General features: G+C 40.8%; 1 protein-coding gene across 1 annotated transcript in view; it reads left to right on the forward strand.

Annotated features, from left to right (window-relative positions):
- The first annotated feature begins 1,148 nt into the window (after positions 1-1,148).
- FCRL5 (Fc receptor like 5) overlaps positions 1,149-26,502 on the forward strand; it is a 36,098-nt gene continuing 10,744 nt past the window's right edge. The window contains exons 1-8 of the mRNA XM_046682015.1: positions 1,149-1,235; positions 10,737-10,757; positions 12,013-12,267; positions 13,233-13,487; positions 13,789-14,073; positions 15,673-15,957; positions 18,935-19,213; positions 22,061-22,339. Of these exons, the coding sequence (XP_046537971.1) occupies positions 1,205-1,235; positions 10,737-10,757; positions 12,013-12,267; positions 13,233-13,487; positions 13,789-14,073; positions 15,673-15,957; positions 18,935-19,213; positions 22,061-22,339 (1,690 nt within the window). The 5' untranslated portion in view covers positions 1,149-1,204. The remainder of the gene's footprint in view (positions 1,236-10,736; positions 10,758-12,012; positions 12,268-13,232; positions 13,488-13,788; positions 14,074-15,672; positions 15,958-18,934; positions 19,214-22,060; positions 22,340-26,502) is intronic.

Below are 26,502 nucleotides of genomic sequence, written 5' to 3' on the forward strand. Positions count from 1 at the left end.
CTCCCCTTGAGGTCCTCTTGCTGGATTGAGATGGATTAATCTCTATTTACCTTTATATGCTTTTTTTGTCTTGGACTGCAGTAGATCAGATGTAACATAATATACATAATGTGATGTGGACTTGTAGATATGAAGTTAAATGTTCCCTTGAGAAGACCAAGGCATGGGACCAGAAAGAAAGGGTACCAAAAATTATTTGAAAGGAAGAAACTGCATTCTTCACGGCAGGTAATGCCTTAAGGATCTTGGTTGATCAGTATGCCAAAGTGGAAACATGACTTAAAAAGTTTGGGCTGGCCCCACGACGTAGTCGTTAAGTTCTGTGCACTCTGCTTTGGTAGTCCAGATTGGCAGGTTCAGATCCCGGGTGTGGACCTACACCACTCGTCAGCCAAGCTGTGATGGTAACCCACATATAAGGTGGAGGAATATTGGCACAGATATTAGCTAGGGGCTAATCTTCCTCAGGAAAAAAAAAGAGTTATAAAAGCAATATATTTACATAGTAATTTTTTTAAAAGGCAAACAGTGTATAGAAAGACATAAAATATCTCCTTCCCATCCATAGTTCTCCAAATGTAACCACTATTTTAGGTATTCTTTCCAGGGAAACAAAAGGATACTTATATCAGTTTATATACACATATATTCTATTTCTTACATCTGTCACAATGGGATAATAGTACAAATACCTATCTGCTATCACTTTTTTCTCTTCACATTAATCAGGGTGGTCTCGCCTTCCTACATGTGCAGGTCTACCTCATTCTTAACGACTGCATTTCACATCATTGTAAAGATATATCAGAATATTCTTAAACAGTCCCATATTTATGATCTTTTATGTTCCTCCCAGCATTCTGGAATTAATGAATGATGCTACAATAAACATTCTTTTAGAGCTGTCTTCATACACTTTCCTTAAGGTCACTTCCCAGCAATAGAAATGCAGGGTCAAGGGTATGCATTTTTTAAAAACTCTAACATATATTTTCTTACTTTGATCATAGGCCAGGAAACTTTGATTAGTAGTTAAAAATGGGTACTTCCACTTCCTTCTTTCTAGTTCACTAAAGGCATCCTGCTTTTTGAAAAAGCAATTTCTCAGATGTGCTCCTTGGGGCCGGTGTGACAGTGTACCACTGTAAGACCAAACCTGAGAAAATCTCTCTTTTGGTCCCAGCCCTGGGCAGGCCAGGTCTTCATGCTGCTTTGGGTGTCACTGCTGGTCCTGGGTGAGTAGAATGGCTCAACATGGGCTCTGGCTGGGGTAGGGAGAGCCTCTCTCTCCACCACAACCCTGGCCCTTTCTCGGGGCTCAGGGGTTCTTTCCTGCCTGGGGAGATTATATTCTTGGGCTTCACCGTATAGCTCAGGGATTCCTCCCTTGAGGTTGAAGGAGTGGTCAGAGCTAGAATAAAACATCAGCCTTACAAAGAAAGAAACCACAGTGACCACATTGTTAAGGGTTTATTCGATCTTTTTCTACAACAAGTATTACTTCATGAAGTCCAAAAAATGTATTATGTTTGCTTGTTCATATTGTCTTATTCAGAGAAGATCTTATTTTCTCTCTGCAAAGGAGATACATTTATACCTTTTATGACAAGCCCAGATCCTAGTGTCAGGAATGGGAGGGCAAGGTTTCTAACATGAAAAATGTCTCCTTCTGCACACAAATGCAAACCACAGCAGTGACTGGCAGATAAAGAACGCAGGGAGGGGGAGGGGAGGATGGGGACAAAGAGGAGGAAGTGAGCAAAGCAAGGGAAAACCTAAGGCTGTGACGTTCTTTCTTTGCCACCTCAGGTTTATTGAGGTATAATTTACAAACAAAAATTGCACATATTTAAGATGTACAAGATGATGTTTTGATATACATATATTATTAAATAATTACCACAATCAATCTAATTAATATTTCTACCACTTCACATAGTTACCTTTTGTGTGCGTGTGTGGTGAGAACACTCAGGATCTACTCTGTCAGGAAATTTCAAGTACACGTTATTACTAACTATAGTCACTATGCTGTACATTGTATCTCCAGAATTTATTCATCTTATAACTGAAAGTGTGTTTCCTTTGAGCAACACATCCCTAGTTCCCCCATCCACCACCACCTGGCAAACACTATTTTATTCTCTGGTTCTGTGAGTTCAACTTTTTAAAATTCCACATGTAAGTGATATCACACAGTATTTGTCTTTCTCTGTCTGACTTATTTCACTTAGCATAACGTCCTCAAGGTCCATCCAATGTGTTGCAAATGGTAGAATTTTCTTCTTTTTTAAGGCTGAATAATACTCCAGTGCGTATATATTCCAAATTTTCTTTATCCATTCATCTATCAATAGACATTTAGGTTGTTTCCATATGCTGGTTATTGTGAATAATGCTGTGATGAATATGGGAGTGCAGGTATCTCTTCAAGATCCTGATTTCAATTCCTTTGGACATATACCCACAAGTGGGATTGCTGGATTATATGGTAGTTTTATTTTTAATTTTTTAAGGAACGTCCATACAGTTTTTCATAATGGCTATACCAATTTACATTCCCACCAACAGTGTACAAGGGTTTCCTTTTCTCCACATTCTTACCAGCACTTGCTATCTTTTGTCTTTTTGATAACAGCCATTCCAACAGGTGTGAGATGGTATCTCATTGTGGTTTTGATTTGCATTTCCCTAATGATCAGCGATGTTGAGCATCTTTTCATATACTTGTTGGCCATTTGTGTGTCTTCTATTGAGAACATCTACTTGGATACTTAACTGTTTTCTCATCAGGTTATTTTTTTCTTGCTGTTAATTTGTTAGAGTTCCTTATACATTTTAGATATTAACTCCTTATCAGATATGTGGTTTGCAAATATTTTCTCCCATTCTGTAGGCTACTTCTTCACACTGTTGATTGTTTCCTTTGCTGGGCAGAAGCTTTTTATTTTGATGCAATCCCATTTGTCTATTTTTCTTTTGTTGCCTGTGCTTTTGGAGTCATATCCAAAAAATCATATCCCAAACCAATGCCAAGAAGCTTTTTACCTATGTTTTCTTCCAGTAGTTTTACAGTTTCAGGTCTTATATTTAAGTCATTAATCTATTTTGCTTTGATTATTGAACACAATAAGACGTAAGGGTCTAATTTTATTTTTCTTCCGGTGGATGTTTAGTTTTCCCAGCACCATACATGGAAGAGACTATCCTTTCCCCATTGTGTGTTCTTGGCATCCTTGTTGAAGATCATTAACTGTAAATGTATGAATTTATTTCTGTGTTCTCTATTCTGTTCCATTGGTCTATATGTCTGCTCTGTTTTGTTTTGTTTTGTTTTTTTAAAGATTTGCACCTGAGCTAACATCTGTTGCCAATCTTCGTTTTTTTTTCTTCTTCTTCTTCTCCCCAAAGCCCCCCAGTACATAGTTGTATATTCTAGCTGTAGGTCCTTCTGGTTGTGCTATGTGGGATGCCTCCTCAGCATGAGCGGTACCATGTGTGTGCCCAGGATCCAAATTGGTGAAACTCTGGTTTGCTGAGGTGGAGTGTGCAAACTTAACCACTGGGTCGTGGGGCCAGCCCCATATATGTCTGTTTTTAGACCAGTTTTAATTACTATTGTGTTGTAGCATAGTTTGAAATCAGAAAGTGTCATGCCTCCAGTTTTGTTCTTCTTGTTCAAGATGGCTTTGGCTTTTCAGAGTCTTTTGTGGCTCCAAATGAATATTAGATATTTTTCCTATTTCTGTGAAGAATGCCGTTGGAATTTTGATAGGGATTGCATTGAATCTGTAGATTGCTTTGTGTAATATGGACATCTTAACAATATTAATTCTTCCAAACCGTGAACATGGGATCTCTTTCCATTTACTTGTCTCTTCTTCAATTTCTTTCAACAATGTTTTATAGTATTCTGTATAAAGATTGTTCACTTCCTTGGTTAAATTTATTCCCAAATATTTTATTTTTGTTGATGCTATTGTAAGTGGGATTGTTTTCCTGATTTCTTTTTCAAATAGTTTATTGTAGTGTACAGAAATGCAACTCATTTTTGAACATTGATTTCGTATCCTGAAACTTTACTGAATTTGTTAGTTCTAACAGTTTTTTTGTCGTAATCTTTAGGATTTCCTCTATGAAAGATCAGACAGTCTGCAAACAGAGATAATTTTACTTCTTAATTTCTGATTTGAATGTATTTTATTTCTTTTTCTTGCATAATTACTCTGGCTGGGACTACCAGCACTATGTTGAATAGAAGTGGCTAGAGTGTGTCCTTGTCTTGTTTATGATCTTAAAGGAAAAGCTTTCAGCTTTTCACCATTGAGTGTGATGTTATTTGTGGCTTCTCATGTATGGCCTTTACTATATTAAGATAATTTCCTTCTATAACTAATTTGTTGAGAGTTTTTATCATGAAATCTCATTGAATTTTGTCAAATGCTACTTATGCATCTATTGAGATGATCATGTGATTTTTATCTTTCATTCTGTTAACGCAGCATATCACATTTATTGACTTGCATATGTTGGGTCATCCTTGCATCCTAGGGAGAAATCCCACTTGGTCTTGGTGTATGATCTTTTTAATATACTGTTGAATTCAGTTTGTTAGTATTTTGTTTTAGGATTTTTTTTTGAGGAAGATTAGCCCTGAGCTAACATCTGCTGCCAATCCTCCTCTTTTTGCTGAGGAAGACTGGCCCTGAGCTAACATCCACGCCCATCTTCCTTTACTTTATATGTAGGATGCCTGCCACAGCATGACTTGACAAGCAGTGCCATGTCCGCACCTGAGATCCGAACCGGTGAACCCCGGCCCGCTGAAGTAGAACGTGTGAACTTAACTGCTGTGCCACCAGGCTGACCCCGTAGGATTTTTGTATCTATGCTCATCAGGGATATTGGCCTGTAATTTTGTTTTCTTGTAGTGTACTTGTTTGGCTGACCTCATAAAGTTTGTTTGGAAGTGTTCTCTCCTCTTCAATTTTTTGCAAGAGTTTGAGAAGTGTGGAGTTAATTCTTCTTGAAATGTCTGGTAGAATTCAGCAGGAAAACCATCTGGTCCTGGGCTTCTCTCTTTTTTTGGGGCGGTGAGGGGAGTTCTTTTAATGATTTGATCTTCTTACTTGTTATCGGTCTGTTCAGATTTTCTGTTTTTTCATGACTCAGAATTGGTAGGTTGTATGCTTCTAGAAATTTATTCATTTCTTTTAGGTTATTCCGTTTGTTGGTGTATCATATTCATAGTAGTATCCTTGATTGTTTATATTTCTCTGGTATTAGTTGTAATGGCTCTTCTTTCATTTCTGATTTTATTTGAGTCTTCTCTCTGTTTTTCTTAATCTAGCAAAGCTTTGATAATTTTGTTTGTCTTTTCAAAAAACCAACTCTTAGTTTTGATCTTTTCTATTGTTTTTTTAATTCTCTATTTGATTATTTCTGCTCTAATCTTTATTATTTCCTTCCTTCTGCTAACTTTGGGCTTCTTTTTCTAAATCCTTCACTTATAAAGCAAGGTTGTTTACTTGAAAGCATTCTTGTGTTCTTAATGTAGGCATTTATTGCTATTAACTCCCCACTTAGAATTGCTTTTACTATGTTTCATAAGTTTTAGCATGCTATGTTTCCACATTTGTTTCTCTTAAGATATTTTCTGACTTCCCTTTTGATTTCTTCTCTGACTCATTGTTTATTCAGGAACGTGTTGCTTAATTTCCATTTATTTGTGAATTTTCCAGTTTTCATCCTGTTACTGATTTCTAGTTTCACACCGTTGTGGTCAGAAAATATACTTGATATAATTTCAGTTTTCTTAAATTTGTTAAGACTTGTTTTGTGACCTGACGTATGACCTATCCTGGAGAATGTTCCATGTTCTTTTGAGAAGAATGTGTATTCTGATGCTATAGGATAGAATGCTCTCTATGCGTCCATTGGGTGGACATATTAGATATATAGACTATTTGGTCTAGAGTGTTGTTCAACTTTACTGTTTCCTTAAACATTTCTGTCTGAATGATCTATTCATTGTTGAAAGTGAGGTATTGAAGTCCCCTACTGTTATTGGATCGTTACATATTTTTCACTTAAGTTCTGTCAATATTTGTGTTACATATTTAGGTCCTCTAATTTGGGTGCATATATATTTATGATTGTTATATCCTCTTGGTGAATTATCCCCTTTATCATTATATAATGACCTTCTTTGTCTCTTATTATAGTTTTTGAGTTCAAATCTATTTTGTCTGATAGAGGTATAGTCATGCCTGCTCTTTTTTGGCTACCATTTGCATGGAATATCTTTTCACCTTCGGTCTATGTGTGCCCTTAAAGCTAAAGTGAATCTCTTATAGGCAGCATATAGTTGTACTTGGGTTTTTTTAATCCATTTAGCTACTCTATTTTTTTTTATTGGAAAATTTCATCCCTTTACATTAAAAGTAATTAATAGCTAAAGATTTACTATTGCCATTTTGGTAACTGTTTTCTGACTGTTTCATCATTCTTTTTTTCCTTTCTTCCTCTTCTATTGTCTTCCTTCGTGATTTTATGATTTTTTTTTTTTGTAGTGGTATGCATTGATTGCTTTCTCTTTTGTGTATCTACCACAGTGTTTTTCTTTTGTGGTTACCATGAGGCTTACTGAGATATCTTATAGTTAAATAGTCAATTTAAACTAAGAACTTTTTACTTCAGTCACATATAAAAACTATACACTTTTTTCTCTTACCTCTACATTTTGTTAGCGATGTCACAATTTACATATTTTCATACTGTGTATACATTAACAAAAGAGCGTAATTATAGCTCTTTTTAATACTTTTGTCTTTTTTAACTTTTATACTACAGTTAAACATGACTTATATACTACCATCATAGTATGCTATGGCCTGAAGCTATGTGTCCCCCAAAATTCATACGTTAAAATCCTGACCCTTAAGGTGATACTATCAGGAGATGGGGCCTTTGAGAGATGATTAGATCATGAGGGCAGAATCCTCATGAATGAGATTAGTGCCCTTATAAAGGAGGTCAGAGAGAGCTCTCTCATCCCTTCTGCTGTGTGATGTTACAGTAAGAAGACAACTGTCTATGATGAAGTGGATCCTCACAAGAGATGAATATACCAATGCCTCAATCTTGAATTTTCCAGCCTCTAGAACTGTGAGAAATAAATATCTGCTGTTTATAAGCTACCCAATCTATAGTATTTTTGTCATAGCAGCCAGAATGAACTAAGAAACAGGATTAGAGTCTTCTGAATTTGACTACATATTTACCTTCACTAGTGAATTTTATACTTTTGTTTTCATGTGCTAATTAGTGTCCTTTCATTTTAACTTAAAGAGCTGCTTTTAGTTTTTCTTGTAAGGCAGGTCCGGTCTAGTGGTGCTTAATTCTCCCAGCTTTTGTTTGTCTTGGAAAATCTTTATCTTTCCCTCATTTTTGAAGGACAGCTTTGCCAAGTATAGAATTTTTGGTTGGCATGTTTTTATTTTGCTATTTTGAATATATCATCCCACTCTCTCCTAGGCTGTAATATTTCTATTGAGAAATCCACTGTAAGTCTTCTGGGGGTTCTCTGGTATGTGATGAGTCATTTTTCTTTTGCTGATTTTAATATTCTCTTTTGTGTTTGACTTTTGAGAATTTGATTACAATGTGTTTTATTTTAGACCTTTTGATGTTCAACATATTTGGGGTTCTTTGGGAATTGTGGACTGGATGTTTATTTTCCTCCTCTGATTTGGGAAGTTTTCTGTCACTGTTTCTTTAATCTTTCTGTCCTTGTTCTCTGCTCCTTCTGGGACTCCAGTAGTGAGTATATTGATTTTTTTAATGATATCCCATAAGTCACATAGGCTTTCTTACTCTTTTTCATTCTTTTTTCTTTTTATTCCTGTAACTGGATAATTTCAAATGACTTGTTTTCAAGTTTGTTGATTCTTTCTCCTGCATGATTGATCATGCTGTTGAAAGTTCCTATTAAATTTTTCAGTTCAGTCATTTTATTTTTTAGTTCCAAGATTTATGTTTGATTCTTTTTTAAGTTTCCTACTTTTTTGTTAAAATTCCCATTTTGTGTATGTATTGTTTTCCTGGTTTTATTTAGTTGTCTGTGTTCTCTTATACCTCATTGATCTACTTTAAGACAATTATTTTGAATTCTTTGTCAAGCAGTTTATGGATCTCCATTTCTTTAAGGTCAGTTACTGGAGCTCTATTAGCTTCCTTTGGTGTTATCATGTTTGCCTGACTCTTCATGATTTGTGCAGCCTTGCATTGGTGTCTGTGTATTTAGAAAAGCAAACAGCTTTCCAGTCTTTACAGATTGTTTTTGTCAGATAACTACCCTCTCTTGCTGCTTCCCTTGACTTACAGAATTATGGTTGGGCAGGGCTGGAGCTGGGTTTTGTGGCTGTTGCTGGGTCTGAAGTTGGCAAGCCTCAGGGGCAAGGATGGGTGTGATTTCTGCTGGGTCCCTGAGCATGCTCCTGTTGGGTCACTTGGCTGGTCCCTTGGCAGCAAGGACTGCCTTTATACTGTAGTAGAGTGGGACTGGAGCCAGGTCACAGGATTGCTTCAGCAGTAGCAGTCAGGTCTGAGGTCAGTGGGCATGTTACCAGGGCACAGATGGGCATGGTTTCTCCTGGGTCCAATGGCAGAAGGGGCTAGTGGCAGAAACATGGACAAGCAGGGCTGGAGTTGAATCTAAGAGAGATTGGGCAGCTTTCAGCTTGCAACTGGGATTATAGTCAGTGAGTCTGCCACCAGGGAGTGTGCCTGCCTTCTCAAAGTGCTGTCCTTGGTCTCGGGCTCCACTGGGATTTTGAAACCTCCTACTTGCACCACAGATATTCCCACTTTTGTCTATAGATGGCTGCCAAATATTTGTTTCTGTGAAAGGGAACACAGGGTGGAGACCTCTTATTCTGCCATCTTGCTCATGTCACTCCCAGCTCATAACATTCCAATTGTGCCTGTGGGTGTGCATGTGTCTATCAATTCATACATATAAACTGCTTGGTTTTTTGCTAAAGTTGAAAATATTAAAATAAAATGTATTTATTCATTTTTTCAATGAATATTTTTTAGTAATATTTATGCACAGCACTGTACTAGGTGCTGAGAATAATCAGAAGACATGGGAGGCAGCATTCCTGTGCTCAGGAAGCTTATTATAGAAGGTCCCTCAACAAGACCAATATACAAGAAACAGCTATATAACAAGATCCCATCTAAATAATTGTCAGGCAAAATTACCAGTGATGGTGCAAGCAGATAATAAACTATACACAAGTAGCTGGTAATGACTTCACGGAATAGAGGGTGACTAGGAGCTGGAGGGGGCAGGGAGAGTAGGGCACAATGTAATAAAAAAGGACCCCACAGTTGGAAGCTGCGTATAATGTTAATAATAACTATATTTAAAACAATACAAAATCCATGGTAACCAAGATATTTAGGTAATGGCAAATAATCCACTGTTCTCTACAAAACACTTAGGTTTAGATTACTCCTCCATCAGCCCCATGTAGACAGGGACAATATCTCTCTCTCACTGCTGGATTTCTATTGTCTTGTCCAGTTCCTGGCATATGGTTCCAAAATTTTTTGTTGAACAAATGAACCAAATCTGGCCTCATCTAGAATGGCTAATCAACTTATAAACTTGCGAATTTTCCCTCCTCTCTCTCCCCATTACCCATTTCTCAAACCTGCATCACTCCATCTCTACTTACTGACCTAGTCCTCTAATTAATTTGCTACATAATGAATAAATATTTGATAAATATTTATGGAATTTCTCTTATGTTCCAGGCATTGTTATAAGTCCTGGGGGATACATGGTGAACCTGATCTCTCAGAGTTTCTACTCTAGGAAGGGGAAAGTAAACAAACAAAGTAAACAAGTAGATAATTAAGATAAGTTCAGATAAGCACTCTGAAGAAAATTAAATGCCGTCATCTCTTGCCCTGCCTCCTAACCGGTTTCTCTGCTTCACATCTGGTGTCACTAAAGTCTACCCACTGCCAGAGTGGTACACCTAAATTACAAATTCTGACCTTGAAGCCTTTCCATGGATCTTCAGTGCTTTTATAATAAAATCTGAGCTACTTACCATCCATGACTTGGGCCCTGTGTGCCTTCACTAATCTGATTTCCCCCACTACCTGCTACTTTCCAGATGGCCCCAACTCATGAACACCAATGCTATTTCTTCACTTTTGTGCCCTTTCTCCCTTGATTATCTTCCCCATAATCTCTTGCCACACACAAACATCTTTGCCTGGCTGACTCCTATGTTCTCATTCAGTTTTCTCAAGCATCATTTCCTTCAGGTACCTTTAATGATCACCCTATCCTGTTTACCACACACACACACACACACACACACACACCCTATACACTGGGATGAGTGGCCCTTCTGTGTGTTTCTATTATTGAACTTATATCTTATATGGTAATTATATTACTGTGCTTCATGTTTCTGTTTCTCCCACCAATCAAATTCTTACTAGCAGATACCATTTTTCTTTCATCTTGAAGTCCAAGCACAATGCCTAATATATATAGACATTTAATAAATTACTATTATATTTTTAAAAATGAATTTTTAATGGAAAAATAATAAATGGACAGAAAAAAATAGGTATTACCTCTGAAAAGCCAAATAATTCTTACTCTGTGCTTATCTCTGATTCTTTATTTCTTTCTTTATTTTTTGCAGCTCCTATCAGTGGACAGTTTGGTGAGTTCCCCTTCCTTTTGCCCTTCAGTGTCTCTGGGTAAGAATTTCTCCCTAATAAATATGAAACAATTGTAACGGCTGTCAGAGGATCCCTAATATCTCCTGTTCTTCTTGCCAAGACCAGCAGGAATGTGAAAGTGTCTCCTGGTCTGCTGGTATTGCCCAAGGGCCAGGATAGCTTCATGGTCACTCTCTGAACCTCCCTGGAAGAAGTGGCATATACGTAAGCAGCTCCTGGCATTTCCCATGCCCCACACTTACTCCTATTGCAAATGGACTCCAGTCAACCAGACAAGATATCTTCAACTCCATGGCAAATGCGCAGGGCTTGGGATAAGATTTTCTCCAATCAGCAACCCAGAAAAACTCCTCTGAAAACATCACACTGTGGAGATACAGCAGCAACATTGCATCCTATACAGTTTCAAGAGTAAAATCCTCCAGGAAATCTATGGAGAGCACGAGAACATCCAACAACTGAGCCCTTAAAAGGAAGAAATACACAAAAATGGGAGTTTGCGAGAGAAGAAAAATTGTCTGTTTCATATACTCTCTTAGTTCTGACTCTTATTGCCATTCTTCTCAGTCAGAGAATGTCTTGGATATTTGAGGACCTATGAATAGCAAGAACTCTCTTCAGTCTCTCTCCTTGTGCAAAATCTGCTGCCCAGAGTTTCATCCTTGTCTAGCTCACCTCTGGATTCCAGCGAATGACTTGTCCATCCTTTGCTCTGCCGCAGTTAGCTATGATAGGATTTTTCTGGTCATTTTCATCGTCATGTATAAAGCGAAGCTGTTAGACAAGTTAATCTTTCCAGCTTTTCTCAGTGCCAAAATCTTAAGATAATATAATTTATCCTTTTAGGGAAAGTGGAAAATTGTGATTTTAATAACTCCTTGAGAAGTTCTTATGGTTTTATGAACCAGATGAAGTGGCAGGGGCAGGGGGTGACTTTCTCTAGGACTCAATTCCATAACTGGTTAACAAGCCATTTTTTCCCGTTGACATTTGGCAGTGAATCTTGATGCTATTGCCCTCTTAGAAACATTTTGCTCATTGCCATCTCCTGAGCAATCACTGTCCCCTGGGTAGGTGAGTACTCTGGCTGCCATATAGCCTTGAGCAATCAGTGACCTTCCCAGGGGGTGTTCTAAGAGATTTCCCAATGCCATATTCTCCAGTCTGTCCCTCACAAACCACAGTAATGGGGGCTGCAGGCAACTCCACCTCAGACTGTTTCTCTTTCCTCCTCAGCAACTTCATCCAAATCTGTGATTTCTGTCCATCCTCCATGGACCGTTGCCTTCCCAGGAGAGAAGGTGAAACTGGTTTGCAGTGGATCTCATTTCAAGCGACCAGAGATGTCAACACCATACCGTTGGTATTATAGGGGGAAACAAATAAGCGAAACCTCAAGTAACACCTATGAGGTTCACAATTCTGGAGAGTACAGATGCCAGGCCCCAGACTCAATAAAAAGTAGCTCTGTGAGCTTGCTCTTTTCTCAAGGTGAGAAAAAAGTGAAAGAATTAAAAACTTTTGAAATTATGTAGTTACCCAGAACCTATCCAATGTTTACTGAATCAAAATTTATAAGAATAGGGCTGAAGAATTTGTATATTTTTTACAAGCTACTCAAGTAAAAGGAAATTTGAGAAGCACTTTATTTGAATAGTTCCTGAATCTATGTAAACTTTTAAGACTAGATAATTTACATGGAATAATAAGCACTATGAGGATTGTTCATATTTGTAGATAGATGATAGATAGCTATAGGGAGGGAGAGAGAGAGAGGAAGGAAGAAACATTTCCTTTTTTGTCCTAAAGCCACCTGTTTTGAATGTGAAGCAGAGTCTTCCTACTTATAATGCTCTTTAATTTAGTGAACAAGGAAACAGTGTAATAGTAAGAAGTAAATAATATACTTATCCTCTTTGATCTGACAAGTCTCCTCTTAAGAATTTACCTACTGAAACAATCATAGATATACTCTCTTAAAATTGAAGGACATTAAAAGGTCAAGAAAAGAAAACTCATTAAATAAATTACATTGCTGCCGTTGAAGGAAACTTTGTGGCCATGGAAAACTAGGTTCAGTAATGCTATTGATGACAGAAAGTGTTCAGAGCACATTAAATGAAAACCAAGTTATCAATTAGATAAATAATATTCCAATTTCATAAAAATAAAAAAATACACACAGACTCTCACATACATGCACATGGAAAAGAGAACTGGAAAAGCATATACCAAAGTCTGGGTGATGAGATGATTGGAGATTTTTATTTACATTTCTGCTTTCCTAATTTTCTTAAGGCATGTGTGTTCGTTCTAAAATCAGAAAGCAGAAATGATAATTATTTTAAGAATCATTTTTCTCAGCCCGTGTTCCTATAAAATCTACTTGGAATAATAATGAAAAGAAGGTACAAACAGTGGGGTGAAAAGAATAACTGGTCTTGTGTTTCCTACAGCTACCCTGATCCTTCAGGCTCCACTTTATGTGTTTGAAGGAGACTCTGTGGTTCTGAGATGCCGAGCAAAGGCAGGAGTAGCACTGACTAATGTGATCCTATACAAGAATGATAGATTGCTGGCATTCCTTAGTAACACCTCTGACTTTCACATTCGTCAAGCAGATCTGAAGGACAATGGAGCATATCAGTGTAGTGGATTTAAGAAAGACAGTAGCTCTGTTGTTTCAAACAGAGTCAAGATCCAAGTCCAAGGTAAAGACTTCATTACTTGTGAAATGGGTTAGTCAGAAGCAGGGTCTCTGAGGTTGTAGAAGGGAGAATAGGAAGAAAAGGGTGGACTGGAATCCCATTGAACCTCAGGGCGCATTCCTGTAAGGAACAGAGAAAGCGCAACTGTGCTTTGGGCTGAAGGATGCTAGGAGTCAAAAGTGGCATCTCTTTCTGTGCCTGCTTTTGTATGCTCTGCATGCGGGTGCTGAGGATGAATTATGTTTTTCTCCAGAGCAGTTCCAAGCCTCATTGCTCTGGAGACTGTTGTAATCTTTCTCTCTAGAGCTGTTTTCACCTCCTGTGATGAAAGCCAGCTCCTTCCAGCCAATCGAGGGGGAACTCGTGACCCTGACCTGTGAGACCCAGCTCCCTTCACAGAAGTCAGATGTCCGGCTCCAGTTCTGCTTCTTCAAAGATGGACAGACTCTGCAGTCAGGGTGGAGCAGCTCCCCAGAATTCCAGATCAACACCATATGGAGAGAAGACTCAGGGTCTTACTGGTGCCAGGCACAGGCAGTGACTTCCCGTGTCTGGAAACAGAGCCAGATATCCAAGATATATGTGCAGAGTGAGTGTCATTGGGTTCTGAGATCTACCAGGGCTGGGGCTGGGAAGAGCCAGACAGAGCTGCACATCTTCTTGGGCCACTAGTCCATGTGGAATGTGCTTCTCATACCTGTCGGGATGGGATGAAGAAAGGTATGAGAGAAGAAACCCCAGTTTTTGTGGACATCTTAGAGGAGCTTAGAATCAAGAAAGTCTAACAGAAGATTATTTTTTCTTTCAATGCCACGAGATACAACTCTTTCTTTGCCCTATGAAAGCTCTCTTTCTTGACATCATTTTTCTTTTCTTGCTAGGCCCATAGGCATAAGCTGTGGCCTATGGTAGAGGCCTCTGGCTAGGCTAGATGGACTCAGCTCAGCCAGATGGACAGATTCCTAGAATGCTAGATGCCTGGAGAAGAACATTCGAAAACAAGAAAATTAAAGTACAAAAGTTTTAGGAATAATGGTTCCAACTTGATGTGTCTAGGGATGGTGTTGTACCCACTATTGCTCTCTCCTATATCTCTGAAGTTGTATAGGTTTCAAGTATGACTGCAAAACAATGGTCAGATGCCTCCCCAGATTAAACTTGACCTGTCTCATAGGAAATCTATTTGAGCATTAGGAAGGCATATATAGTCTGGGATGCATGCTTTGCTGAGTGAGAAGGGAGTGAAAGTGGTAGCACACTCCATAAATTTATTCTCATTCCTGGGGAAAAAAATTGGTGCTAAAATTATTTCTCCTAAACTTCCTAGATTTTATTAATATTCTATTCTCCAATCACAGGTAACAGGTGTTTCTTAGATCACCAGTTTAAGGAATGACCATGAAGAGAATGTGGAGAGGGTCTTATCTAAGAGTTGCAACACAATAATTTCTAGCATAGACTCTCCCACAATATAGTTGATGGAACCCCAGCCTCAAGCTCTATCTACCCTCTGTTCAGGTATCTTGATCTTCAAGATCCCAGGATGACTCAAAAAGGCTCTGCTCTAAGAGAACTGCTCTAAGCCAACATCATTATTTGAAACCATGCACACCTAGAGTGGAACACTTTCATCACAGATTTTCCCACTTAGAGGGACTTGCTTGAGTCCACGGCCTCTGACCATTTAACTGACAAGCTAGAGGAGTTAAGAAGTGCTTCCTTGAGAGCAAGCTTACTGTATATGCCAATGATTGATTTTCATCTAGCCACTGCAGTGACCACAGCTCCAGGACAAGCACCTCTGTTGCAAAGTCCCCCTGCCCCCTTCAACAACCCCACCACTTTCCCCAAAGAATGCCACTGTTGGGCATTGGGTGTAATCTCAGGAATGACTGGTCCATGCCCTATTAGGGGATAGGTAGGACATCAAGGGAGGTGGGCAAGGTTGCCTCTATTCATTGAGCCAGGTACTCCACAAGATCATTATGGAGTAGAAGGTCTCTCAAGCCATGGAGGGAACATGGTCTCCCCACCACTTCCCCCTTCTTCTTAAGGAACAAGCCCAATTCCACCCCAGGCCAACAATCCACATTGGATCAGCAGTTTTAGCCCTTCCCATCCTGTGACTCTTTTCCAGCCATGAGTATCTCATTGCTAAGAGTCCTATATGTCGTTTTTATCCATTTAGGAGGTGTTGCCAAGGTCCAAATACACACCCGCCCTGCCTTAGAGTTCGTGATTCCAGGACAGGAATTGGTCCTCATCTGCTCAGTAGATGGAGTCCCAGGGCATGTCAGAATCTCCTGGTACAAAACATCAAACAGGGAAAGTATGAAAATAAAGATTCAGAATTCCCTGAAAGCGGAATTCAAGATCTCCATGGTGAAAAACAGCGATGCTGGAGAGTATTACTGTGAAGCCAACAATGGTGGCCGCTCCTTTCTCAGCAAGCCAGTGACCATCAATGTGAGAGGTGCATCTGCTAGATATTGTCTGAGGAATGGGTTATCAAACTTAGTGAAGACCACAACGTAGTTGAGTGGGAATGGATATTGATAGTTAACAATAATTTAATACTCTGAATAACCTACCAAGAGTTAGTCAGAGACTAGCAGGAGGGGGAGTTAGGGATAGAAGGGGCTGTGGGACATGGGAACTTTTGTAAACTCTTAGAAATGGAGGTTAGAGAAAACGCTCAGTGATTGGCCTGTGTCCAAACCCTTCATATTTACAAGTTTCATCTTAGTTTAAAGAAATGGCTCCTGGGAATAAAGTAAGAACCAATAGGATGTTAGAACCAGGTCTCTTCTGGCTCCGTGTCTCTTGATAAGCCTCAGTGATTTAAGGATGTGCAGGGACCCTCCCTGTCCACCTTTTTGTCTCCTTCAGCCCCAGTGACACATCCTTTCTTCACCATTAGGGCCCCTAGGATACAGGATGCTGTGAAGAAAGTGGTAGAGCTTCACTGGGAAACCAAGGGAGCCTCTCTTCCATCCTGTATCAGTTTTATCATGAGGCTGCAATCCTGAGGACCCTAGAGCCCTATAGAGGTGGAGCATCCCTCAATCTCTGTGCCCACAGAACATTCTGGGAATGACTCCTGTGTCCAGATAATGGCCTGGGGGCCCAGCCAGCAAGGAGAGGCCACTCTCTGTCAGTTGTGAGTTAACTCTGACCACCAGAAGTCACAGGCAGAGTCAGATTGCACATTTCCCCCATAGTCTAGAGACTCCAGCTACAGAAATCACAGGCTTTTGGCTCATGTGGGATCACAGCAGGCTTGCTGCCTCTGCTTGGGAGTTCTGAGCTTCTTCCTGTGACCACATTCTCAGAAACTGAGGAATTCCTTAGAGTGAATCATCAACAGAAAAGCATACAGTCTGAACAAAACTCCCTGAACATAGCTGTGAAAATTTTTTAGGGTCTAAATACTGTCAGATCAGCAATCTCTGGCCAAAGGGAAATTACAGAGTTCAGCATCACCTGACTTAGATAATAGTTCTTGATTCTTCCGTCAATCAACAAAAGTCCAGCCATTCCTGGTTCCAGTCCTTCTCTTACAGCTACCCAACAAATCTCTGCTCTCTTACCTGCTTCCTTTCTCTTCCCCAAGTCATCTGTGTTAGTCTGTTCAAGCTGCCATAACAAAGCACCACAGACTGGATGGCTTAAACAACATGTATTTATTTTCTCACAGTTCTGGAGACTAGAAGTCTAAGAACAAGGTATCAGTAGGATTGGTGTCTAATGATGGCTCTCTTTCTAGCTTGAAGTTGGCCGCCTTCCCAGTGTGTCCTCACATGACCTTTCCTCTACGTGAGGTCAGAGAGAAAGAGAGAGAGATGTCTGGTGTCTCTTCCTCTTCTTATAAGGACCTCAGTCCTGTCTGACTAAAGCCCCACCCTTATAATCTCATTTAACCTTAATTATCTCCCTAAAGGCCCTATCTCCAAATATTGTCACATTGGGTCTTATGGCTTCAACATATGCATTTTGGAGGGACACTATTCAGTTCATAACACCATCCTAATGTTGCCATTGGCTCCCAGATCTTTGAACAGGTGTCTACCTCTTGTGGGCCTCACTCTTTTTTTGGTGAGGAAGATTGGCCCTGAGCTAACATCTGTTGATGATCTTCCTCTTTTTGCTTGAGGAAGATTGGTGCTGAGCTAACATATGTGGCATCTTCCTCTATTTTGTATGTGGGATGCCACCATGGCATGGTTTGATGAATGGAGGTTTGCTGAACCTGCAAACCTTGGGCCGCTGAAGCAGAGTTCAGGAACCTAACCACTATGCAACCAGACCAGGTGGGTCTCATTGTTTAACCAGCCCTGATGCCATCAGACGCTTAATGTGTCTGCAGCATCTCTCTCTTTCTCTCTCTCTGGTCCCCAACATCTGCAGAACTCTGTTTTTCTCTCTTTATTCTTTTGTCTTCTGAATCCCCAGATACTTAGGTACTGAATCAACCTCAGCAGCTCACAAATCATTTCTATTTACCAGGGAGGTGGAGGTATCCCTCCATATGTTGTCTCAATGAAGTTAATTTTTGACAATAACCAATGTGCAAATCTGTGCAGGATACAGAGACAGGTAACAACATCATAGTTACTCCAAAGATGTAAGTATGGTGGTAGGGAGAACCTCAGACATCATCACCTCCTGTACTAGTACCTGATGCCATCCTGCCATCAAAGCTATAAAGGTTGTTGTGGTGGTGAGAGGAAAACAGCTTCTGTGGAGCCCTGTGCCATTGCCTCCATTCATGGCAAACTCCAGGCCCAGTTTTAAGGAGACAATGTGACTCAGCACTGGACCAGGAGTCAGGAGACAGAGCCAGGTCCTGCCTGGCCCTGAAAACAGCCTGCTGAGTGGCCACAGGCAGGTGTCCTAGCCTCTTCCTAACTCCGTTTTTCACCTGTAAAGAGAGAGGATCAGGCTGGATGCAGGGAAATTGTAGGAACAGAGGAGAGGGTCCTGGAAGAGTATGAGAATCTGGACAGAAAAAGGGTCAAGGGCAGAGCCCTGAGACCAACCCAAGTGAAGGGCTAAATAGAGAACAGGGACTGACAAGAAGACTCAAAATGGTTTGGGCAGGTAGGGGACAGCTCTTCCACCGGCATACAGCAGAGGGAAGGAACAAGGTAAGCGTGTGGGTCTTGTGGCAGCAAGATAAAGGACTTCTCCCCCAAGAGTGGCATTTTCTCTAGAAAACAGGAGTGAAGTCACCTAACAAGGGGAGACAGGAGAGGACAAGGGGCCATAGGTCTGATGGTAAAGGAAAACACCAGCATGAGGACAGGAGAGAGCTGCTGAGAAAAGCCTGGGAGGCTGCTGGGCCCCTCTGAGGGTTAGTGCAGATGAGATGGGGCATTTCACTGGCCACTGGTTGAAATCGACAGTAAGGGGCAGAAGCAACTGTTGACTAATTTTTTTCTCTCCCTCAGTTCCTGTATCTCCTCCTGGCCTCACTCTCAGCCCTCCTGGGGACCGGGCTCTTGAAGGAGATATGGTAACACTTCACTGTGAAGCCCAGAGAGGTTCTCTTCCGATCCAGTACCAGTTTTTTCATGAAGATGTATTTCTCAAGGAGATAGAAGTCACTTCATTGAGAACAAGTTCCTTCAGCTTCTCTCTGACTGCAGAGCATTCTGGGAACTACTATTGCACCGCTGACAATGGCCTGGGGGCCCAGCGCAGCAGAGCAGTGCACCTCTCCGTCATCGGTAAGACCTAGATTCTGCCAATCACCCAGCCCTGGCCTCTCTCACCAACCCCGCCACAAATGCATTCCCACCTTCCAGTTTCCTCTGCTTCTTTCTCAGGCTAACCCCATGTCCTTCGAGACTCCCTGGCTCACTGAAACAGCTGTTGGCTGCTTTCGAGCCTCGTTCCTTGAGCCGCCCAGGTGCCACTACTCCCCTGACTGTCTGCACAGCACTTTCTCTCTCCTGGCCCCCAACCTTTGAGGAGCCAAATGCTTTTCTCTTTCTCTCCACTTGTCTGTGAATCCTCAGATGCCTGATTTTTATTTAGTAAACTGTTCTCAGTAGCTACAAAATCAGTTCCCAGGGTCACAGAGGTGTCTCCTGTCCCTTTAATATCAGATATTGATCATGAACAGTGTACAAAACCATGTAAGATACAAAGACAGGTAGCAGGATCACAGTTACTCAAAAGGTGTCCCTCTCGCTTAAGCACTTTTGGAGTTGCTTAGGCAATAGTGGGAGGGAGAAATAGACAGGGAAGCAGTTGGAAGCAGGGCAAGAGAGAGCCTCTCGTGAACAGAGATGACTTCACCTCTGCTTGCTAAGCCTGATACCTCAAAAGCCATGAAGGGAATTGTCAATCAGTTATGAAGTTAAATAGTTTCTGTTGAGCCTTGAGTCTCAGTTTTGTGCATCTATGTACAGCCAAATTCCAAGCCCAATTTTAGGGGACAGTGTGATTTGGGCTTGTACTAGTGGAAGAGAGTACAGTCCAGGCTGGTTCTGGAAGCAGCCTTGATTTCCTCTTCTGTAAAAAAACAAAATCAAGCTGCAGACAAGCTAAAATCTAGCCCCTCCCACAATAGATGTGCAAAAGAATGTAAAGCAAAAGATCAGAAAAATCTGGAGGGAGACATCAAATGAGAGAGATAGAGAGACTATGCTTCTGAATCCAGAGGCCCAAGGAAATTGGAGTCAGTAACGTTATTATCAAATGCTCACAGAGATGTATAAAGTTCTATACAATGACTCATTTATTCACCTATTAAATAATTGTTGTGTATATGCTGTATGCCAGGCTCTACTGCTGTCCAAGGATGCATCAGACTAGACCAACATGGCCCTGTGTACACAGTGCTTAGGGTCTAAGAGCAGATGTGCATGAGCAAGAGGGCAAACACCAATCCAAGGGAGAGAAGTACCAGGAGGCTGTTGGGCAAATGGGAGAGCACCTCAACCTGAGTTGGGAGCTGAGAGGACATTTCTTAGAAGAGTTCATGTGTGAGTTGAGACCTGAAGGTGAATAGAAACATTCCAAGAAAAGGGAGAGGTTGAGGAAGGAAGAAAGAGGCTGTGTTCCAGGTTGAGTCACGTGCTAAAGAACTGTGGTGAGGGAAGGAAGAAATGTTCAAGGAACTGGAAGGAGATCTTTTCTCATTGACCGCAACATAGAGCGAAATGGTTGGAAGGGGTGGGATGAGGTGGGGGAGGGAGGCAGGCCCAGGTTATTAGGACTTAGAAGCAGTGGTAAGGGCTTGGGCTTTATTCTTAAGGGTAATCTGAGGTCTGTGAAGGATTTTAATACTGGGGAACCTCACTCCAGTCGCAGGGTGAAGAATGGATGGTAGAAGGGCCAGTCTGGGGAGCAGCCAGGAACAGAGGAGATGGACTAAGAGGAGAGTGCACAGTCAGACAGGACCCCAGGCCAGCCTCTGCTGAGAAGGAGGGACTCTGAGAGGGATTGTGGCTGAGAGGAGAGACACTATGAAAGTGTGTACCACAGAAACCAAAGGACAGAGTGTTTTAAGCAAAAGATAGCAGGCTAATTCAGATAAGGCAGAGCTGATAGATGAGGAAAGCTAAGAACAGGGCCACCTCTCTTGAATTTAGTCACAAAACACTGAATACAAAAGCAGAAGAACACAAATGAGAACTGGAACACCGGGGTTTGACTGCTGGCTCACCACTTACTAACTGTGCAATTTATCCCCTTTGGGCCTCAGTTTCCTCATCTGTAAAATAGTGACAATAATAGTACCTGCCTCATAGGATTATTTTGATAGTTAAATTAGTGTCTGCATACATCTATTTACAAATTATATATGACAAATACACATACACCAGACATATTTAAAAGCACTATATTATCATTATAAGTATCTATTATTATTACTATAATCATCATTATAATCATAAACATGAAAAATCAACTTTAGTAGATTGTTGGGGATAAAAACCAAGTTGTAATGGACAAAAAAATAAATATGAGGTGCAGAAGTAGAGACAATAAATGTAGGCCACTTTTTGCAGAAGTCTGTCCACAGAAAAGAGAAAAAAGGGATGATAGGGAAAATTAAATGCAGATAGCATTGTCTTGGTTTGTTTTGTTGTTTTTCTAATGTGGAGAGAGTTAAATGCATCTAAATGGTGTTTGGAAGAAGCCAATAGAAGCAGAGAATTTACATCCAAGACAGAGGGAGCTGAGCTCAGGGTCAAGGAAAGGAAGGGTACTCCTTGGGTGAGAACAGGAACAGCTCTTCCAGGGTCCCTGGGCAGAGGGGAGGAGCAAGGGGCTGACATAGGTAAGGGTGTGAGTCTGATGGCAGCAAGATAAAGGACTTCTTCTTCTGGAAAACAGGAGAGAGGTCACCTAAAAAGGGGAGATAGGTGAGGGTAAGGGGTCAGAGGTCTGAGGGGAAAGGAAAAGATCAGCATGAGGACAGGAGAGAGCTGCTGAGAAAAGCCTGGGAGGCAACTGGGCCACCCTGAGCCCAGTGGAGATGAGATGAGACATTTCACTGGCCGCAGGTTGAAATCTACGTAAGTGGCAGAAGCAACTGTTAACTAATTTTTTCTCTCTCTCAGTTCCAGTGTCTCATCCTGTCCTCACCCTCAGCCCTCCTGGGCCCTGGGCTGTTGAGGGAGATTTGATGACACTTCACTGTGTAGCCCAGAAAGGCTCTCCCCCAATCCAGTACCGGTTTTATCATGGGGACGTCACCCTGGGGAGCAGTTCAGTCCCGTCTGGAGGAGGAGCATCCTTCAGCTTCTCTCTGACCTCAGAGCTCTCTGGGAACTACCACTGTACAGCTGACAATGGCTTTGGTTCCCATAAAAGTGAGGCCATTAGCCTCTCTGTCACAGGTAAGCCCTGGATTCCTGCCAGTCACTCATTTCTGATGCTACCTGCACCAACCCTTTCAGAAGTCTGCGTGAACCTTTCAGTTTCCTACCCAAATCAACCTAATGTCCCACTTGGCTCCCCTCTCATAGAACCAGCTGTCTGTGGGCCTCAGTCCTCATCCAGCCCTGGCTCAGCCAGACCGCTAAGATAGCTCAGTACATTCTCCAGCTTTTAGCAAATGAATGTATTTTCTCAAATTATCTTCTCATGCCCTGTATGTTCATTTCCCAAGCCAATTTCTCTTAACTCGATGCGTAGAAACATCTCATATTTCCCCACTAACTTACATATTAACTTAGCTACAAGCATAGTCATGTGGACAAAGCGTGGGCAAGACCTTACTTTCTCCAAGGAGTTCCCAAGCAGTTCCAGCTCTCATAGTAGGTTTGGAGAGGGCTGAAGGTGAAGGGAAGGGAGGAAATGGCTTCCTGGGAACCAGCTCCTTGGTTTTCTGGGGTTTCTATGATGCCTTGTCTTAATCCATTAAACTAAGTGCCATTTTATTATATTATGTTTTTAAAAATTTTCTTGAAGTATGACATACATTCAGAAAAGTGTACAAATCATAGACGTACAGCTCATGGTTACCCACGTAACCATCAAAAAACTGTCATTTTAGGAGTGAAATTGCTCCTGTTTACACTTGGATCTTTGTTTAGTAGAGTGGACGTTTAGTTTTCTTTTCACTGAAGCAGGAGTATGATAGAAAAATCTTGAGTCTGGTTTATTACAACATTTTACATCACTAGAAAACAGAGACCCTGGGACCGGCCCCATGGCCAAGTAGTTAAGCTCATGCGCTCCGCTGTGGCGGCCCAGGGTTTCACCGGTTCGGATCCTGGGCGTGGACATGGCACTGCTCGTCAGGCCACGTTGAGGCAGTGTCCCACATGGCACAACTAGAAGGACCTGCAACTAAGATATACAACTATGTACCAGGGGGGATTTGGGGAGATAAAGCAGAAAGAAAAAAGAAAAGAGATTGGCCACAGTTGTTATCTCAGGTGCCAAGCTTTAAAAAAAAAAATAAAGAGATTGGCAATGGTTGTTAGCTCAGGTACTAATCTTTAGGAAAAAAAAAAGAAAACAGAGACCCCAGGTGTCCCCAGTGAGTGACGGTTTGTTGTAATGATATCAAGGCAGTAAGAAAAACAAGAAAGACAGCATATCTAGATTCATGGAATGAGAACTGAGAGATCTCTCATAATATAATTTATTTCTCAAAAACAGATTATATTGATCCTTGATGAGCCTAGAAGCTTCCATTACGCTCTACTCATAGGCCCATCAACTATTTTCTTTCTATGTCCTTTTGTCCCATTGCCCATGTGGCTCCTAAGTGCTCTCCACTCTCGTTCTCTCTATCTCATGACTTCTTTTTACTCAAAGCTTCTGCTGACCCCAGCATCAACTGCCTTGGGCTTATGGGTATGATTACTTGCTAACTAGTGGTTCTAACTAGTCTAGTGGTGGTTCTAATAGTCTAACCAGTAGGGCAGCCTAGCCTATAAACAACATCCCAGGCCACTGGAAAGTCAATACATGGGTTGTTCTTAAATGAACTGCCCACCTCTAGTTCAGCAAATTATGGACAAGACAGCAGAGTCACTTGGGAGAACATGACACATAATGAACTACGTTTAAGAAAATACTTTTTTAGGGTAATAAAAAAAAGCACAAGGCACAGCAGGAACTCTGAGTTTTCCTAGAAAAAAAACAACGTATGTGAAAAACACATTGCCTGGGTTGTCTGATAGAAGCATGGGTCAGAAAACCTGAAATCCAGCTCTGGCTATGAAAATAGCTAGTTCATAATTTGGGCAAAACATTTAAACTTTCTTTGTCTTACTGTTTCCACTTATATTGAAAGTTAGATAATAATTAGCATCCCTCTAGCCCCAGAATTCTGGAATTTGAGCTGGAACAGCAACTCAAAGACCAGGAATCTACGAAGCTCTGGAAGAAATGAGGCAAGAAAGAGTCTGAGAAGCATTTGTCAAAGCCCTGTACGAGACTACAGGGACCCTGTGTGTGCTGCAGAACTGGGCTCCCCTACTTGGCAGAGCAAGAGAGAGCATCCTTCTGACAGAGTCTCATCCTGGCTCACAGGGAGAATTAGGGGAGGTATATATAGGGTTTCAGAAGTGGAAATTAGTCAGTGTGATTGTAACCGGAAGTGTGGTCTGGTCAGAATTTGTCAACTAGGTGAGTTGCAGGAACAGTCTGTGGTCTTGGGAACACAGGAGCCCATTTGGAATTCCTATTACTATGGTCTTGTCTTGGAACATATGAATCTGAAGGATCACTTGCTCCTTGATGGCTCCTGTTTCAGACCATGGAAATCAAGAATGACCAAAGGAAGTCCTTCCCCAAATAAATTGCTGGGTAAAGAGATTATTTAAGAAAATCAAATGTTCTGAGACACAGACTCCAAAGCCAGAACCCAGTCTATCTAGGAAAGCCCCAAGCCCTAAGGCATCCTCTATCCCATTATCATCTTTTATTTTCTTCTCGAATTTAGCAATATCTAAAACCTCCTTATTTCCTGTTTCTTGTCTGTCTGCCTCAATACCAGAATGTAAGCTTCATGAGGATGGAACCTCCTCAGCTTTGGTCCCCTCTACATCCCTGTGCCTGCTTGGTGTCTGGCACAGAGGAAGTCCTCAGTTAGCATTTGCAATTCAATGAACGAAAGGTCTTTGAGGTGAGATGAGGAAGAGAAGAGCAGGGAAAGAACACTGATCTTTGCATCTGCTTGTATCAACTGGACAAAGAAATGAGCTCTAAATTAGCAAACAAGTTGTCTGTGAGCTGAAAAGCTTCACTGTGAGCCAGGCAGGCTTTCTGGCAGAATAATCTACTTTATTTGAGGGAACGTACCCCAAAGAAAAGACACAGAGATTTCAGGGGAATGTGTTCTGATTCTATATACACATTTTGACTCTCTCAACAGCCCTGGGTCACTGAAATACACACCCACACCCCCAAAACACAATCTCACAGCATTCTCAAGCAGATAAAAGACTCTGAATATAACTTTATTTATTGAAGGATAAGTTATAAGCAAAAAAACTGCAATAGAGGAATCTTTGCATTGATGCATTTAAAATTATAAAAGGGAAAGAAAGGACACATAATATACAATACTTTTAAGTAGAATTGCTGTGGGAAATAGAAAAAAATTCTTCTGGATATTCTCAATACAGCTAACGAAAATGTGAACTCCAGAAAAAAAAAAGTACAAACAGAAATTTTAAGATTAAATAAGATATGATAACAGAAGAGAATAAAAACTTATCTAGTGAAGCTCAAAAGAAAAACCAAAGAAAATAAAGTTATTTTAGAAATGAAATCCAAATTTGAAGCAGTAAGAATAGCATGTATACTTCTGAAAACAGTTAATTGAAGGGAGAATTGGATTGAGAAAATAGTACAGAACACACAGTTGCAAGACACAGAAATAAAGGCAAAAAGAAAAAAAATTTAAATATGGAGATCAGACAATGGAGACTCCATTGTGTGGATAATTAAGGGTGTCTAAGTTAGAAAACCAAACTGAAGAGAGAAACAAAGCTCAAAGTTGTAACAAAAATTTTTCCTGAAGTGAAGAAAACTTTAATATGTAGATGAAAAGACATATCCTCGTGTGGTATTGACTTTCAAGGTTAAAAATATATGTGTGTGGAGCCAGCCCTGATGGCCTAGTGGTTAAAGTTTGGCGTGCTTGTCTTCAGCAGCTTGGGTTCAGTTCCCAGTTGTAGAACCACACCACTTGTGTGTCAGTAGCCATGCTGTAGGTGGGGCTCACACAGAAGAACTAGAGGGACTTACAACCATACACAACTATCTTGGGGCTTTGGACAGGAGGAAACAAGAGAGAGAGAGGAAGATTGGCAACAGATGTTAGCTCAGAGCAAATCTTTCTCAGCAAAAATAAAAGAAGTGTGTGTACATATGATTGTGGCAAAAGAAAAAAAAGCCGTCATCTCAGAAAGAAAAACTATCAAGTTTGTCTTAGACTTTCCACAGACTTCAGTGCTGAAAGAAAGAGGGGTGGTGTCCAGACTTGCACTTTCAGGGGAGGAATGAGAACTGAGAATTTTACGTCAAAGCAAAAAGGCGT

The sequence above is a fragment of the Equus quagga genome, chromosome 13 (assembly GCF_021613505.1).
Source record: "Equus quagga isolate Etosha38 chromosome 13, UCLA_HA_Equagga_1.0, whole genome shotgun sequence".
In the NCBI taxonomy this organism is placed as follows: Eukaryota; Metazoa; Chordata; class Mammalia; order Perissodactyla; family Equidae; genus Equus; species Equus quagga.